Source organism: Neofelis nebulosa, chromosome 2 (genome assembly GCF_028018385.1).
Source record: "Neofelis nebulosa isolate mNeoNeb1 chromosome 2, mNeoNeb1.pri, whole genome shotgun sequence".
NCBI classification, from domain to species: Eukaryota; Metazoa; Chordata; class Mammalia; order Carnivora; family Felidae; genus Neofelis; species Neofelis nebulosa.
The window spans coordinates 198211275-198229785 of NC_080783.1; the positions used below are offsets into that span (position 1 = coordinate 198211275).

The 18511-nt window shown below is 39.1% G+C and overlaps 1 protein-coding gene across 1 annotated transcript in view; it reads left to right on the top strand.

Annotated features, from left to right (window-relative positions):
- Positions 1-15929, top strand: part of PTP4A2 (protein tyrosine phosphatase 4A2) — a 31541-nt gene extending 15612 nt beyond the window's left edge. Inside the window, exons 2-6 of the mRNA XM_058718257.1 lie at positions 813-1515; positions 5061-5153; positions 9494-9624; positions 12487-12561; positions 13379-15929. Of these exons, the coding sequence (XP_058574240.1) occupies positions 1420-1515; positions 5061-5153; positions 9494-9624; positions 12487-12561; positions 13379-13487 (504 nt within the window). The 5' untranslated portion in view covers positions 813-1419 and the 3' untranslated portion in view covers positions 13488-15929. The remainder of the gene's footprint in view (positions 1-812; positions 1516-5060; positions 5154-9493; positions 9625-12486; positions 12562-13378) is intronic.
- The last annotated feature ends 2582 nt before the right edge of the window (positions 15930-18511 follow it).

Consider the following 18511-nt stretch of genomic DNA (forward strand, 5'->3'; position numbering starts at 1 on the left):
TGAATCAATGACCTTTAGATGCTTTGTACTCTGGAGATAAGAGATGTGATGTGAGAAATAGTAAAGAAGTAAACTGGGCTAGAAATGAGATGATGGGATTCATGCATTAGTTGAGGTAGCAGGCATTATGTGTGGTACATTGGAAAAACATTGGATTAACAGAAGACATTTACCTAGACAAGTCATTTCACTTTTCTGATGCTCTTTCCTCATTCCTTCTAGGTAGCAATAAGTACTCAGAGTTGTGAGGAAAATAAGCTAATTTTTCAAAAAGTACTTTATGGACTAGTGTTATAATTGGGGGCCATTGCATATCCTTTGGATAGAAAGAATTCAGTCCTCAGAGTGGAATTTTGGTAAATATCCTTCATCCATTTACAGATGTATCTTATTTTAAGCAAAGTGTGTCTATGAAAGACTTAACCATCAAAGCAGAAGAATAAGATTGCTGTGAACTTTACGAAGAGCCTATGGACGGAAGGTTCTTTAAGGATCTTTTAGTAATTATTTTAAGTGAATTTAAAAATTCAGTCATTTAAAAAATGACTTGAGTTACAAATAATCTTACTGACACAGAAATTTTGCTGAATCCCGTTTTAGAAAAGAAAAAACACACTTTTGAATTTTGGACTTTTAAAACTCTTGGTATACATTTTTATCCTAGTCTTCATAGATGACAGTAATTAAAACTTGGTGGCATTTCAGCATTTCAGAGCTCTTTGGGCTCACAGAGAATGTATTCATGACTTTGAGCATCATGTTTACTATGCTGTCAACCTCCACTTCATTTTATTTCTGCTTTTCTCCTCTAGGTTTTTCGTTGGAATATACGTTGCACATTTATGGCGATTCTGAGCGTGAGGGCAGACTTCTGCCAGGCTCAGCACAGCGTTTTCGCTGACAAGTGAGCTTGGGGCTTCTATGTGCCATAATTAACATTGCCTTGAAGACTCTGGACACCGAGACTGGCCTCAGAAACAGTTGGCTTTTTTTTTTTTTTTTTTTTTTTAATTGCAAGCATATTTCTTTTAATGACTCCAGTAAAATTAAGCATCAAGTAAACAAAAGTGGAAAGCAACCTACACTTTTAACTTGTCTCACTAGTGCCTAAATGTAGTAAAGGCTACTTCAGTTTTGTATGTAGTTGGAATTTTTGGAGTCCGAAGGTATCCATCTGCAGACATTGAGGCCCAAGTTGAATTTGGATTCAAGTGGATTCTAAATACTTCTGCTTACCTTGAAGAGAGAAGCTTCTTAAAGAATAAACAAGTTGAATAGAGAAAACACTGATTGATACTAGGCATTTTAGTGGTCTTTTTAATGTTTTCTGCTGTGAAACATTTCAAGATTTATTGATTTTTTTTTTTCATTTTCCCCATCACACCTACACACGCACGCTCACACTTTTTATTTGCCATAATGAACCGTCCAGCCCCTGTGGAGATCTCCTATGAGAACATGCGTTTTCTGATAACTCACAACCCTACCAATGCTACCCTCAACAAGTTCACAGAGGTAAGATTGTAGTATGGTCTACTTTTTGGATCGATTTATAGGTAAAGTTCCATTATAAGTGAACACCATTAGTAAAGAAATCTCTTACCACAAAGCCATTTATTTCTGTGATTGGAATATGGGTGGTCATCCTTCCCAGTCTCTGTTTAAATTGGGTTGAGTTAATTATAACAATTTTTTTTTTAGAGTTTATTTATTTAGAGGGAGAGTGAGCAGGGGAAGGGCTGACAGAGAGAGAGAGAGAGAGAGAGAGAGAGAGAGAGAGAATATCTCAAGCAGGCTCTGTGCTGTCAGCGCAGAGCCCAGGGCAGGGCTCTATCTCACGAACCATGAGAACATGGTCTGAGCCGAAATCCAGAGTTGGGCACTTAACCAGCTGAATCACCCAGGCGCCCCTACAACAGTTTTTAAAAGAACACTTATAGAATTTGGGGAGATTGTCTAGTGCTGGTTTTTTTAATATCCTTTCTACGTAATTAGCAGTTCTTTTGTCAGATTTTTAATAATAAAAATAATGTTTATTGAATACTTAGTATGTACCCAACGTTATAATCAGTCTTATTAAAAAAAAAAAAAAGCGCAGTTTTAGGCGTTATATTATTTACTACTCAGAATAGCCCTATGAGGTATAGGTACTGTTATTTTCTTCCTCTTACAGATGAGGAAATTGAGGTTCAAGGCAATTTGGTAATTTAGTAATTTGGCTAGAGGTACACAACATATAGTAGAACTGTCTCTGACCCTGAAACCCAGGTCTGCCTCAAATATTCTAGCCACTTTTGATAAAAAGCTACTCCAGAACTACTTATCAGTCGTAACTATCATCTACAAGGATCAAAACCTTATGGGGAGGAAAGGTATTATAGGTAACATTTTTATGTCAGATCTTTCATTTTCTCTGCTGTATTTATAGAGTAAACTTAGCTGGATGAACTCCTAGGGATTCTAAATCTACCCCTCTCATTTTACAGATAGCAAAATGGAGTTCAGAAGAGGTTTTGACTTTCATAAGGACACAAACATTTACTATAAAAAACTGTACCATAACCTTTCAGTGAATGGCTACTATGGAGTTCATTTTAATAGGATTTTATTTGTATTTTGAAGTGTTTTAAAATTACTGACTCCATGTAATAGCAATAACTTTCCTGAGTCTGTTTTAGAAGAAGGCCATTCTCTGAAAAATAAAGTCCTTTAGCAATTAGAATAACTTTTACCCTTTAGTTAACCAAATGATGGACACTTGTAGGATATCACTGTTCCTGCTTATTTATATTTATAATTCCCTGAGCTTCTTAACTGTGTGTACACAGTGTGTAAGTTGATTCCAGGCCTGTGTGCCCTTAGCTTGTTCAGTCACCTTTAAGCCTGGTTGAATTATGTGATACTATTTTCAGCCTGTGGATTCCTTGGCCATAGACTCCGAGAGTGGCAGAAGCCACTATCCTGCAACTATAAAAAGATGTTGGTGACCCATTGAAGATAGGTAGTCACTGGATTAGGCATTACTGGAGAAAATTTTCATTTTTTATTTGTTAAAAATTTTTTTTTAAATGTTTATTTATTTTTGAGAGGGAGAGAGAGCAGGGGAGGGGTGGAGAGAGGGAGACACAGGATTGAAGCAGGCTCCACGCTATCAGGGCAAAGCCTGACGTGGAGCTTGAACTCATGAGCTGTGAGATCATGACCTGAGCTGAAGTCAGACACTCAACTGCCTGAGCCACCCAGGCGCCCTGGAGGAAAATTTTTAAAGGAGCAAGGCTTCTGACTGTAATTATATGTTTGTTGGCTTTATAACATGATACCGCTTTTTAATCTTAATTTCAAAATTACTTTTGTTTCCTTTTATTTTTTAAAATATTTTATTATTCATTAAAAAAATGTTTTTGGGGCGCTGGGTGGCTCAGTCGGTTAAGCATCTGACGTTGGCTCAGGTCTTGGTCTCGCAGTTTGTGAGTTCAAGCCCCGCATCAGGCTCTGTGCTGACAGCTCGGGGCCTGGAGCCTGCTTTGGATTCTGTGTCTTCCTCTCTCTCTCTTTGCACCTCCCCCGCTTGTGCTCTGTTTCTCTCTGTCTCTCAAAAATGAATAAATGTAAAAAAAAAAAAAATTTTTTTTTAAATAAAAAAAAATGTTTTTAGGTTTATTTATTTTGAGCGAAAGAGAAAGTACAAGCAAGGGAGGGGTAGAAGAAGAGAGAGAATCCCAAACAGGCTCTGTGCTGCCAGCGCAGAGCCAGACGTGGGGCTCGAACCCTTAAACTGTGAGGTCATGACCTGAGCCGAAACCAAGAGTTGGATACTCAACTGACTGAGCCACCCAGAAGCCCCTTTAAAGATTTTATTTTTAAGTAATTTCTGTACCCAACATGGTGCTTGAATGTACAGCCCCAAGATGGAGTTGTATGCTCTGCCAGCTGAGCCAGCCAGGCATCCCACTTTTTGTTTCTTTAAATTAAAAAAGCAGTGGTACTTAGTATGTAAAAATCAGAAGATACATATAAGCAAAAGACAGTTTAGGGTTGCCTGGGTGGCTCCATTGGTTAAGCCTTTGGCTTTGGCTCAGGCCATGATCTCTTAGTTCATGAGTTTGAGCCCCACATTGGGCTGTCTGCTGTTGGCATGGAGCCCCGCTTCGGATCCTCTGTCTCCCCTCTCTCTGCCCCTCCCTTGCTCAGGTTCTTTCTCTCTCTCTCTCTCAAAAATCAACATTAAAAAATTTTTAAAAAGACAGTTTAAAAATACTTAACTCTTCTTAATACCTGTCTTCTGGATGTTTTTCTCTACATATATGTATATATTCGCTTACGTTCATATACATAGGATCACATTATATTTTATCATCCCCCCAACCTTCTTAGTATTATTTTTATAGCTGTCACAGTATTCTGTATGGATGTACCATACTTTCTTTTTTTTGTAATTTTTTTTTTTTAATGTTTTATTATTTATTTTTGAGACAGAGGGAGACAGAGCATGAACAGGGGAGGGTCAGAGAGAGAGGGAGGCACAGAATCCGAAGCAGGCTCCGGGCTCTGAGCTGTCAGCACAGAGCCTGACGCGGGGCTCGAACTCATGGACCGCGAGATCATGACCTGAGCCAAAGTCGGATGCTTAACCAACCGATTGAGCCACGCAGGTGCCCCATGCCATACTTTCTTTAACTGTTCCCCTGTTTTTGGACCATTAATGTTTCTACCTTTTTACCATTCCAAACAGCCCATGCTGCACATGTTGGTACCTAAGTCTTTGGGTGTATATTTAATTACTTTGTTACTATAAATTCTCAGAGGTAGGATTTCTGGGTCATAGTGTGTGTGTGCTTTCAAAGGTTTTGTGACAGGTTACCAAACTGCCCTTTATAAAGGTGAATCATAATGATGCTTCCATTAAGAACTTGAGTGTCCATTCTATATGTTGCCACAATGAGAATGATTTTGATCTTTTGAGAGTGATGTCTCATTGCTTCAATTCGTAATTGTATGCTTTTAAAGTTTTGGTTGCAGATTCTAAAAGTAAGTTCCCTTATATTTGTTTTTCTTCAAAGGAACTTAAGAAGTATGGAGTGACAACTTTGGTTCGAGTTTGTGATGCTACATATGATAAAGCTCCAGTTGAAAAAGAAGGAATCCACGTTCTAGTGAGTGTGTAGTGTTTTCATTTTTCATTACAAACTACTAGTAGTACCTTTTAAACATAGCTGTTTTGAAAACTGGACATTCAGTATGCTTTTTAAGCTTCTAGGAGGTACAATGTTGATAGCAGTCTTTTAAACTTTTTAGATTGGCAGTTTTGTTCATTTGTGCCCTTAAAGTCTATATATGCAAAGTATTTTCAACAAATGAAAAGCAAAATTTAATGTACACTTATTTCAAGAAAATGGAAATTTGATTTTGTTTTCTCTAGGAAATTATTGCAATATTTAGTTTTTGTTTCTAGGCTACTGTTTTGAATCTAGCTGAAAGTAATTTCCATCAGGAATTAAGTCACGTGGAAATACAGTTGACCTTTGAATGCAGGGTTAGAGACACCAATCCACATATGACTTTTGACTTCCCCAAAACTTTACTAATAAGCCTACTGTTGACCAGAAGCCTTACTAATAACATCAACAGTCCATTAACACGTATTTTGTATGTTATAGGTATTATGTACTATATTCTTACAATAAAGTTAGCTAGAGAAAAGAAAATTTCATTAAGAGAAAATACGTTAAAGTACCGTACTCTGTTTATTGAAAACAAATCTGCATGTAAGTGGATCTGCACAGTTCAAATGCATGTTGTGTGAGGGTCAGCTGTATTCTGTCTCACTTTGTAAATGCTATTTGTTATTTAATGTTTTGTGGATAACTTATGGGGACAAAAAGGTTGGAGAAGAGGTTAAGAAGGGAGAGGGAGAAGGCATCTTGCTCTAGAGTAATCAGCATAGGTTCTGACACGTTTTGGTGGGCTTCTAACAAGCTCATGTGTGATTAGATTTATTTATGCTCAGTTTGAGCATAAAGTGCTTGGAATTATTTTAAATTCCTCCTTAGCCCCTAAATACACTATTTCATGTATCAGAAACAGGAGCATTAGGCTATTTTTCCGTAAATAATTGTCTAAATTGCAAGAGCATGTAATGAAATGACCTTGTAGTCTTAGGTGTCTTAGAGCTATTTGATTTGATTGTGGGAAGACACTGTGGTGTTGTAAGTAGTTGGTTAGGAAAAAAGTAATAAAGAAGATATTGGTACAAGGTTATTTATTGAGAGGTACTTTTGTAGTCTTAATGCATTGGTCATCCGTGGTTGGAAAGTCAGTTGCAAAGGAAATAAATGCCTTCTTGGTAAGGCAGCTGTCTCATATCTGATCTGTAAAGTTTCCTCGCCTTCATTTTGGTGAAAACATAAAAACAAAACAACCAAGCATTAGGTTTTTTTTTTTTTAAACATTTATTTATTTTTTATTCTGTTTATAAATTTTTTTTTAATGTTTATTTATGTTTGAGAGAAAGAGTGCAAGTGGAGGAGGGGCAGACAGAGAGGGAGACAGAATCTGAAGCAGGCTCCAGGCTCTGAGCTGTCAGCACAGAGCCCAGCGTGGGGCTCGAACTCCTGAACTGTGAGATCATGACCTGAGCCAAGGTTGGACGCTTAACCAACTGAGCCATGCAGGCGCCCTGTTTTTTTAATGCTTATTTATTTATTTTGAGAGAGAGGGAGGAGTATATGTGCACTTGCGCACAAGCTGGGGAGGGGCAGAGAGAGAGAGAGAGAGAGAGAGAGAGAGAGAGAGAGGAATCCCATGCAGGCTCCACACTGCGAGCACAGAGCTCCACCTGAGGCTCAGTCCCATGAACCATGAGATCAAGACCTGAGCTGAAATCAAAATTCAGGCGCTTAACCAACTGAGCCACCCAGGTGCCCCCAAGCATTATGTTGTAAAAAAAAAAAAAAATGTATTTTAATAGTATGGCATGGTAATAATTTGCTTGCATTCCCATTTCTAAATGATTTTAAGGTCCTCTGGCTGTAAATCACTGGGGAATAAGTAGAAACTTGTATAAAATGTAGCCCTGTGTTAAAAAAAAAAATTGGTTTTTTTCTGAAACTAGGCTGAATACAAGTTCTTTTTCCTATGTTGTGAGTATGATCTCCAGTGGCCAGATGAGAAATCCGTTTTTGACAGATGGCATGGGTCAGAAAATGAACTGTGGGTTGACCATAGTCTGTTTGAATCAGTAATGTTGGTAAACACCTTTATGAAAGAGAAATGAACTAAAGAACTTGAACTAGTTTGTAGAAGATAATGGTAGGGCTGGGATTTATGTTAGGCCCTTAAATCTAGGCTATTGTTTTGTTTTTGTTTCAAATAGCTGTGATCAGATAAAATTAAAGGTCTAATTTAAGCTTATAAAAAACCAGAACATTTAGAATTAAGCTTGGAATTTCTTTCCTTTTCCCAGACAGAGATTTTAAGTGGATCGTTAATCTACTTTTGGTAGGTGAGGAGGGTTTGGAACACTTTATAAGGGCATATCCCCAAAATAAGACTTTTCAAATCCTTTGACTAATGTTCTTACAAATCAGAGGCATATTGGAAGACTAATAATGGTAGTTTCATTTATGTCCATCAGTTTGAAGTTCAGACCATTCTAAATTATTTTAATGATTTTTTTTGGTAGAGACTGCTTATATAAGTGAAGCATATTTCATATTACTGTTACTTAACTAGGTACATTTTAGGAAGTATTAGAGGAAATAAGCTCTCAACTAAGGCACTAACTTGTTTTACTGCTATTTACAGTTAAACTCTATGGTGACATTTTTAATGGTAACACTGACAGCCATTTAATAATGGGGTGTAGTTGACAAATCAAACATAATGTGTTGTCATTGCTAATGGGCTACATGAAATGTTCTAGTGGTGCCCATGAGTGTAGAATCAATTTAGTGTTCTGTCACTTTTCTTTTTCTTTCTCTAGTGTCTTAAAGTGTCCTTATCCAATCTCATTAGGATAATCTTATGTTTAAAAAAAATTCCCAGTGTTTTTGCATTTCTGTCCTTGAAGCTAGATGGAAGAGAGAGACTGCAAAATGTGAATTCCCTTCCCCTTTTTTTTCTTTTTTAATAAAGTTTATTTATTTTGAGAGAGAGAGTGTGCACCATGCACGTGAACTGGACAGAGGCAGAGAGAGAATTCCAAGCAGGCTCCTCGCTGTCCAAGCAGAGCCCATTGCTGGGCTCGGTCTCATGTACCGCGAGATCATGACTTGAGCCGAAATCAAGAGTTGGACACTTAACCAGCTGAACCACCCTGGCGCCCCTCCCCTCTTTCTTTAAAGCTGATTTATGTTGGTTTCTTAGGTCTTTTGCTAGGTAGAAAGGAAGATAAACCTCTGCCTATATGATAAATGCACATGAGGTTGGTCTTAATTAAAAAGCAACCTAAGGGGCACCTGGCTGCCTCAGTCAATAGAGCATGCAATTCTTTTTTTTTTTTTTTTAATTTTTTTTTTTTCAACGTTTTTTATTTATTTTTGGGACAGAGAGACAGAGCATGAACGGGGGAGGGGCAGAGAGAGAGGGAGACACAGAATCGGAAACAGGCTCCAGGCTCGGAGCCATCAGCCCAGAGCCTGACGCGGGGCTTGAACTCACGGACCGCGAGATCATGACCTGGCTGAAGTCGGACGCTTAACCGACTGCGCCACCCAGGCGCCCCGAGCATGCAATTCTTGATCTTGAGATTGTGAGTTTCAGCTCACTTTGGGTGTAGAGATTACTTAAAAAACAAAAAACCAAAAATGCACAAATTGGTGAATATAAAGAGAAAGGGATACTTAAGAAAAAGTTCTCCATTTGCTCAGGACCCTATCGTCTGGTACTGTGCTTGTTAAATGGGATATGTATACTTTAGGCAGAACTTTTAAAAATATTTGCTACTTGGCTTTTTTTTTTTTTTTTTAATATATAAGCACAAAGATGGTAGTATATTTCTGTTACGATATGCCAACTACTGGTGATTTCTTGAGAGTCTTCCTCTAAAGGAAAGACATCATAACTTAGAGCTATTTGAGGGGATAATCCTCAAAATATTTGTACAGGTCAGATGGTATTCTTTGCCAGAGTGGACATTTACATCATACTGAACAGGTGTTTATCCTCTCTTTGTCTCGGCTTTATAGTTTTCTCTATTATGTCTAATTACTGCTTTATTCAGATAAAATATTTGAGGAACACTGGTTTCTCATCACTCTGATAAAAGATCTCCATCAGATAAAACTAGATGTTTACAGTGCTGACTACATGTATTTGAGAAGGAATTTTGGTCTTGGATCATTTTTCAATAGTGATCAGAATTGCAGTATTAAGAATAGGTATATAAAGTACAGTTAGTTCACTTAAATCCCCGCTGTGTACTGTGCAGCTATTCTGCATTAGATATTATCCTGGAGAAAATAACAATTTAATGTAAAAGATCTTTCCTTTCCAGGATTGGCCATTTGATGATGGAGCACCACCCCCTAATCAGATAGTAGACGATTGGCTGAACCTGTTAAAAACCAAATTTCGTGAAGAGCCAGGTTGCTGTGTTGCAGTGCATTGTGTTGCAGGATTGGGAAGGTAAGCTCTTCCTTTTTTGTCTGTGAATTCATTATCAAAAACTTCACTTTGGTAGAAATTTGTATTTATGACACTAAATATTAATTTGCCTGAAAGAAAAGGAAATGAGAGCAAAAACTGGTGTAGATTTCTTGAGACAGCTTTTTGTGTTTCATTGGTTGTCTGATTCTAATGCCATAATAGGTTTAGTAGATGATCACTCAGAAATTGTTTTGAAACTGATTCAATGTAATTATCTTATTTGAGTTAAAAAAAATATGGTCTTAATTCAGTATTTTTTTTCTTTCTCCTTATTTCACATATTCAATTTTTAAAAAAAATATTCGTTTTTGAGAGAGTGTGAGTGGTGAGTAGCAGAGAGAGAGGGAGACACAGAACTGAAGCAGGCTCCATGAGCTGCCAGCACAGAGCCTGATGCTGGGCTCGAACTCACGGACCGTGAGATGATGACCTGAGCTGAAGTCGGACGCCTAACTGACTGAGCCACCCAGGCGCCCCCTTATTTCACATATTCAAAGGCTTAGGTCTTTGAAATAGGCAACAAAATGAAAATAATTTTAGATTTTGAAGAATCTATATGGGGTTAATTTTGGATTGAGATGAATGGGAAGTTAATAGGTGGAGAGAAGATGGCTGAGCTTCAAACTCCTGAAAGGAGATGTAGAGAGAATGAAAACTGATGTTGATTTCAAAGCCTTTTTCCTGGAGCGCTGTGTGGAATGGTGCCGCAACACTCTCATCGGCAGCAGATTAAATGCCAGTTTATGACGTGCACTTTGACTCAGAACATTAGTGCAGGCTGCTCTTGCCTCAAGGTGGTGGTGACTCAGGCTGTTACCTCTGCTTAGCCCTTTTGTTTGCTGTTTTCCTTTTTTTCCATATCAGTGTCTTACAGTTTCTTCTTCAGGGTCAGAAGCTTCAGTCTTTATTCTGAGGGTGAAGGCAGTGTTCTAACTGGACTTGGCAGTTTTGTAACTAGTACCTATTGTAGCAGGTAGTCCAAAGTTGGTGCCAGGTAGTAGATTTTTTTTTTCTTGTTGCAATTTTGTATATATATAGTTTTTAATTTTTTTTTAATTTTATTTTTTCAAATTTACATCCACATTAGTTAGCATATAGTGCAACAGTGATTTCAGGAGTAGATTTCCTTAGTGCCCCTTACCCATTTAGCCCCTCCCCCCCTCCCACACCCCCTCCAGTAACCCTTTGTTTGTTCTCCATATTTATGAGTCTCTTCTGTTTTGTCCCCCTCCCTGTTTTTATATTATTTTTGTTTCCCTTCCCTTATGTTCATCTCTTTTGTCTCTTAAAGTCTTCATGAGTGGAGTCATATGGTATTTGTCTTTCCCTGACTAATTTCACTTAGCATAATATCCTCCAGTTCCATCCACGTAGTTGCAAATGGCAAGATTTCATTCTTTTTGATTGCTGAGTAATACTCCATTGTCTATATATACCACATCTTCTTTCTCCATTCATCCATCAATGGACATTTGGGCTCTTTCCATACTTTGGCTATTGTCGATAGTGCGCCTATAAACATAGGGGGTGCATGTGTCCCTTCGAAACAGCACACTTGTATCCCGTGGATAAATGCCTAGTAGTGCAATTGCTGGGTTGTAGGGTAGTTCTATTTTTAGTTTTTTGAGGAACCTCCATGCTGTTTTCCCGAGTGGCTGTACCAGCTTGCGGTCCCAGGTAGTAGACATTTTCAAACATCATTTCCCTTGTTAGATTTTTTTTGTGTGTGTATTATTTTATTGTTAAGGAGTCTGCTTCTGTGACTGTCATGAAGCCCAAGCTGGGTTCACAGTAACGAGTCCTGGAGGTAACTATATCTCACTCTGGACTCTCTGATCAGGATCCAGTCTTCTGTCTCTCCCTCAGCTGAAAACACAGACTCCCTAGGCCCCAATCCCTGCCTTCCCATTCCTGGAAGATGCCAAATCCAACTATGTAGGAGGCTTTTTCAGAGGAGACAACTTTGTCTTCCCAGAAGACAAACCCTCTCCTTTGCTTTATGAGGCAGATAGCATCTCCAAACCAAGGACAGGTTGGGACCTGCTCAGGCCTCAACGTCCCTTGTTAGATGTTTAAAAAAAAAAAAAAAAAAAAAAAAAAAGATACTTATATAGAAAACTGTTTGTAAATACCAATTTTCTGACACTCTCGTAGCTCACAGAAAGGATTTTGTTGAAGAAATGTAGCACGTTTTTAGTATTTGTTGAGGAAATGGTATTAAAATGGATTTGTAATGAAAATTCTGAGATGCTTAGTATGGATGACACACTTGTTCACTTATTTTGCTACAGTACTGGTTAAAGGCCAATGAAGAATTTTTGATGACATATAATGTGAAAATTTGAGATCTAATGTGACGGTGCTTTAAATAAAGATCTCTTAACGAGGTGTAGAATTTAGTGCTTTACTAAAAGTGGGTAACACCATAGACCCTATCATGATACAGACATTTGTATAAGGAGAATAGCAGCTATTTTAGTACACGGAAAAAAAGGGAAGCTCAAACTTCGTGTTGTTTTGGTAATATGTAATCCTGGGTTAAAAAAAAAATCCTTTAGGGGCGCCTGGGTGGCGCAAGTCGGTTAAGCGTCCGACTTCAGCCAGGTCACGATCTCGCGGTCCGTGAGTTCGAGCCCCGCGTCAGGCTCTGGGCTGATGGCTCGGAGCCTGGAGCCTGTTTCCGATTCTGTGTCTCCCTCTCTCTCTGCCCCTGCCCCGTTCATGCTTTGTCTCTCTCTGTCCCAAAAATAAATAAAAAACGTTGAAAAAAAAATTAAAAAAAAAAAAAATCCTTTAATTCTAAAGACTTGTGGATATTTACAGATGCGTTTCTCTCTATAGGGCACCCGTGCTGGTTGCACTTGCTTTGATTGAATGTGGAATGAAGTATGAAGATGCAGTTCAGTTTATAAGACAGTGAGTAGGAAGTTTTATGTTCAGAAACACATAAAGCAAGACCATACAAGAAGAAGGAATTACGGAAAGTACCCTTTTGTAGTATGGAGTAACTTGTTGGTTTAAAATATTGTTTGATTGAAGAAATTGAAAGTGCTAAACTTGTAACAGTACTGTTGGCTCCCAGATTTAAAGATTTTTTAAGTTAGGTGGCAAATTTGGACGCTAAAGAATTTGTCCAATATGGCTTGAATATCTAGGAATCTTTAAAATGAATAGGTAGTAGAGTCTCAGAGATCGAGTGACTCTTTTAGTGGATGTCCAAAACACCTTTCAAGTGCAGCTATGACCAAGAGGCAAGGAAGAATCTATAGAGGAGCAGTTAATCACTTAAGAATCTTAAGTGACCTGTTCAGGCACAAAATCGGGATGGTAGTGCCCAGACAGAATCTTGGCATCAATCTGGAATAATGGGCCATGTTATTTTGTTGTCCAGAATTCTTTGGCAGTTAATACCTTGTCCTTTCCCTTTCAGCCTTTTCTTTAAAAAAAAAAAAAAAAGAAAAGAAAAAGAAAAGAAAAGACTGTGACAAGAGGTCATGAAATGTATGGTAGCAGCTCTAGGAAGGTGGCATATTTCAAGGAATGCCATCTGTGCCTGCTGCTTCATTTAATACTTGGTCATTCATCAGCCCCTTCTCTTAAGAAGTGATACTGTACAAGGAATATGCTGGTTTTCACAGCGTGAAGTTAGAAAAGCCTTAGGCCATAAATAATGCATTTCAGTGAATCAGATAGCTTTTTTCCATGATAAAGTTTGTCATTCTTGTATTTTCAGAAAAAGAAGGGGAGCATTCAATTCCAAACAGCTGCTTTACCTGGAGAAATACCGACCTAAGATGCGATTGCGTGTCAGAGACACCAATGGGCACTGCTGTGTTCAGTAGAAAGAAGTGTAAACGAAGGCTGACTTGATTGTGCATTTAGAGGGAACTCTTGGTACCTGGAAATGTGAATCTGGAATCTTAACTGTGTCACCAAAGTAGCGATGGATTCAGTACTCCTCAACCACTCTCCTAATGATTGGAAAAAAGCAAAAAAGAAATCCCTCTATAACATGAATAAAATGTTTAAGAAAAGAAAAAGAGAAAGAAAAAAGGGATTAATTCAGTGAAGGATGAGTTTGCTCCTAATTGTTGGAGTTTGAATTTCTGTCAGAATTGAATTATTATCAAAATCCCCTGTCTTTTTTAACTTTTCAAACTAGGTCTCTAAGGAAAACCAGCAGAACATTAGCCTGTGCAGAACCATCTGTTTGGGGAGCACACTTTTCCATTATGCTTGGCACATAGGTCTCCCTGTTGTGGGACTTTCTTTTTCTTTTTGGTGGTGGTGGGCGTATATTTTTCTCTTCTCTTCTTTCCCCATCCCCCCACCCCCACCCCCCACCCCCCACCCCCGATACAAGTTGTAGATGGAATAGGAGAAGCCCTTGTTGCTGTAGACGTGTGTGCAGTCTGGCAGCCTTAAGCCCACCTGGGCACTTTTAGAAAAAACAAACAAACAAAAAAAAAACCAACAAAAAAAAGAAACAAAAAACACCAAAAAAAAAAAAAAAAAAAAAGCAGTGGCATATATATTATATGATCCAGGTGGTTTTTAGTCTTTACTGATGATGGGGTGTTCATGTTAGTTTCTTTTCTTGAAAACCCTATTCAACATTAGGCAACGTAGCCAAGAGCCTTTTGTTTTGGTTTTGTTTTGGTAAATTAGTGGGGAAATGGCATTTTAAAAAGAGTCTTTCTTCTCAGAGAACTTAGCTGAGAGTCGAATTCTTCTCTTTTCCAACCAATGAAGCTAAGTAGGTATCCCAGAAACTTTTGCTTTCTGAAGGGGAGTGCTCCAGGCCATCACTAAAGGTGTGTCCAGGCGGAGAGTGAGCATACTTTGTACATCACCGAAAATTGTGGGTCGTAGCATTACTCTGATTTTCTGTCTCATGATATCAGAGAATGCCGATAGTTTGAAATTTTTATTCAGGATTTACTCGTACTATGAATTTTTGAGAATGGTGGAAGGAGTAACAGCAAAGATGGGGTATTTTGGACTCGAGAAATGCCTGTGATGCATATTTTCCAAACTGCCCCCTCTATGTACAGTTAAGTTTAACCACTGATTGCCTTGTTATTTTCTTACTAGGTTCTTTATGAGATTAAAAAAAAAAAAATCGCTGGTTCAAAACCAACAATGCCTAGTGAGTATGTGTCCACAGGCCATCCAGGGTGGCAGAGAGACCTAAAGCAACCCAGTGAATAGCAAAGGGACTGTGTTGTTCATGAAATGGTGTAGTATCAGTTTTACAGATTCTTTGCTGGGTTCATTGTGCTGATCTAGAGAAGCTGTTTTTCTGCTCTTCTGCAGAAAGCAGTCGTGACCGGGCTGCACTCACAAAGCAAGTTGAAGGACACCATCCAGGGCTCTTGCACCCTTCATCTAAACATTACTTAATAGTGCTCTGCTGCTAAGGATTTGAATAAAGGCTTAGGGTCATCTTGTCTTGCTGGAATTTGCTATGCAGAGCCATAAACTTCCCATTTTTTTTAGGATCAGCTAGGCCAGTAGGAATGGACCGGGACCTTGTCTCACACTGATGATACCTCAGACGTTGGCTGGCTATGTGAACTGCCTATTTCCTGTGCTGGAGTTGTTCTGATTTTTAACTAAATGAAAGTATGTAGGTTCTCTCCTCCCCCATCCCTGAAAACAAAACAAAATTAATGCTTTTTGAAATTGTTTCTAGAATTTTAAGGTGAAAAATGATGGTACTCTCCAAAATTCTTTATTTCAGAACGTTACAATAGATTCCATTAACGTAGGTTCAAGATCAGAACAGCATACCATCTAAACTCAGACTGTCTGTTGACTCCAAGGGTTTTGATCAATACAATAACAAACTTTTTCCCTTTGACATGCTCTGATTTTTGTTGTTTGTGGGGAGTGTGTGTGTGTGTGTGTGTGTGTGTGTGTGTGTGCGTGCGCGTGCATGTGTCGGGTGTATATGTGTGTGCAGTGTCCAGCAGTATCAGTGCCTGCCTGAGTTAGGAAAATTACATTCCTGGTTCTGTATGAGGAGAAGGGTGTATAAAGCGACAAGAAACATCATCCCTCATTTTGTTTTAAATTACATACTAATGTTAATTGTTCTCAGAACTGGATTTTCTTCCTCAAAATTAAAAGTTTTTTTTTTCTTTTGGATTTAATGAAGTATTGCTAGCTGAAGCCAGTTTGACATGGTGAGAGAGATGTCAGACTGATGAAAGGTGTGCAGCCTGATTGAAAACCAAACCCTGAACCCTTTTAAAGAACAATAAAACATATTTTACATGCTCTTTGTCTGTGTATTGTTCTCCACCCCAGGTTGAATTTCATTTATGTCTCCTTAGAAAACTTAGTATTCTCAAGGTCTGTTTTGGATCCTGCTAATTACTGCAAGGAGGTGAAGTAATTAGAGGCTGGGAAATTGAAAGATTTCATGCCACCCAGGTGTTCAATACGGCGAACTTAACTGCAGTTGGGATACATCTGGTACATTTCGGGGATCAGTTCTTGGACACAACATTGTAGGAATTCAGCATCTTATTCCACGGGATTTTTTTTTTTTTTTTTTTTTTTTTATATAAGCTACTCGGGAAGAGGTGGGTTCCCAATAACTTGCTGGCTTTTAGGACCAAAGGATTTGTTTATACCATAGGTTTTGGTGAAGCATTGCAATTTTTTACTTGAACTCTTAAAGAACAGTAAGGAAGGAGGAACATTATATATCCTAGGTCTGGGGTGGGGAATTTCCTTCAAACCATGGGTCAGCATCCATCCATTCATTCAGAAAACAAGCTTATCTGCATGGGTACTAAGGATGAGAAGACAAGACACTGTTCGCACTGTGAGGACCTTAGTTTAGGAGAGGAGTTAGATCTGTAGATGTTAAGAACAGAGTAAGCAGATACAGTACTGTGTGACTTACAGTTCATTGAGCCTCCTCCCTGTTTTAAAGTTCCCACCTTCTGGTCTTCATTATCTAGCTTCCATTCAGTGGGCTGTTGTTCCATTCACTTGGCTACGTGGCAAATTGCCCTGCCGCATCTCTTGCTTCATTTTACTTGCCTGGCTAACCTCCATTTTTGGTGAAGTTCAGTCCGCCCCCTTATTTGCACGTGTGCACTTGTGCAACTGGACACGCTGACTCCGTGTCTGTGTTTAAAGTCGTGACCTGGGGCGCCTGGGTGGCTTGGTCGGTTAAGCGTCCGACTTCGGCTCAGGTCATGATCTCACGGTCCGTGGGTTCGAGCCCCGCGTCGGGCTCTGTGCTGACAGCTCAGAGCCTGGAGCCTGCTTCCGATTCTGTGTCTCCCTCTCTCTCTGACCCTCCCCCATTCATGCTCTGTCTCTCTCTGTCTCAAAAATAAATAAACGTTAAAAAAAAAATTAAAAAAATAAATAAATAAATAAAGTCGTGACCTTAGATAGACCTTAGTACCGTCTGACAATCCTGCTTCATTTCTCTCTCTGATTTATTTACTCCTTGACTTTCCCCGAGAACACTTAAATGTTAATTCTTTCCCCCTTGTCTCAGTTTGCGGCCTCCCCCGCCCAGACTAAGAAAATAGAAACAAGGAAATTTCCGCAGGCTCCTGCCTGATGGCATCTCTACTTACCTACATGCATCTCTGCTTGTATGCTCAGTCTTTCCTTTGGTTGTATGGACAGATTGTCCTGGCCCTTCTTCAGGCAAGCTCTAACACTTGTGTACTAGATTCCATCACTGTTCAAAGGGCCCAGATCCAGCCATTCTTCCTTCTGTTCATTAACTTACCTCTGCTAGATCACTCCTGTCAGCCTTTGAACGTACTATTATTTCTTCCATGTTAAAATCCTGTTTGACCCACACTCCTCCCCTTTGCTCTTTATAGCAAAACTCAAAAGGGTTATGCAACTGTACACTCTACTTTTGTCTTTTGAACCCATTCCAATGAAGATTTTGATTCCACTGAAACTGCCCATGTAAAGATCACTAGAACCTCTGTGGTACTTAATCCAGTGGTCAATTTTTTTTTTTTTTTAATGTTTATTTTTGAGAGAGAGAGGCACAGAATCCGAAGCAGGCTCCAGGCTCTGAGCTGTCCACACAAAGCCCAACGCAGGGCTCGAACTCAAGAACGGCGAGATCATGACTTGAGCTGACGTCGTACGCTTAACTGACCGAGTCACCCAGCCGCCCCAGTCCAATGGTCAGTTCTTAATCCTTACCTTTTTTTTGACATGTTAGCATATGACATAGTTAGTCACTCTTTGAAATGCTTTCATTTATTGTGGTAGGAGGAGTAATGCCTCCCAACCCACTACCCCATGTTCATACTCTAAATCCCTGGAACCTGTAAATATGTTGCATGGTAAAAGGGACTTCTGGCTGTGGTTAAAGATCTTGAGATGGGGAGATTGTCTTGGATTATCTAGATGAGTCCAGTCTAATTGCGTGAGTCCTTAAAAGCAGAGAATCTTCCCTGGCTGAGATCAGAAGGAGATGGGACTAAGGAAGAATGGTCCGAGAGATGCAGTGTCGCTGTCTTGGAAGATAGAGGAAGGGGGCCTCCAGAATCTGGAAAAAGCAAGGAAACGTTCTCTCTTAGAGTCTTCAAAAAGGAACTCAGCCTGCCCATGATTTAGGCCCATGTGGGACATCCTACAGAATGTAGGATGATAGATTTATGTTGTTTTAAGCCACTAAGTTTGTGTTAATTTGTTAACAACTGCAATAGAAAATGAACACAGAGTTTTGCTTTCTAGGACAGATCTCATACTCTGAGGTTTCACCTAGTTTAGCAGCCACACCTTAGTCTGAGGTTCTGGTTCTTCATGATCTCCACCTCTGCTTTATCTACCTGGACTCTATTCTCTGGACTCCAGACCCATTATT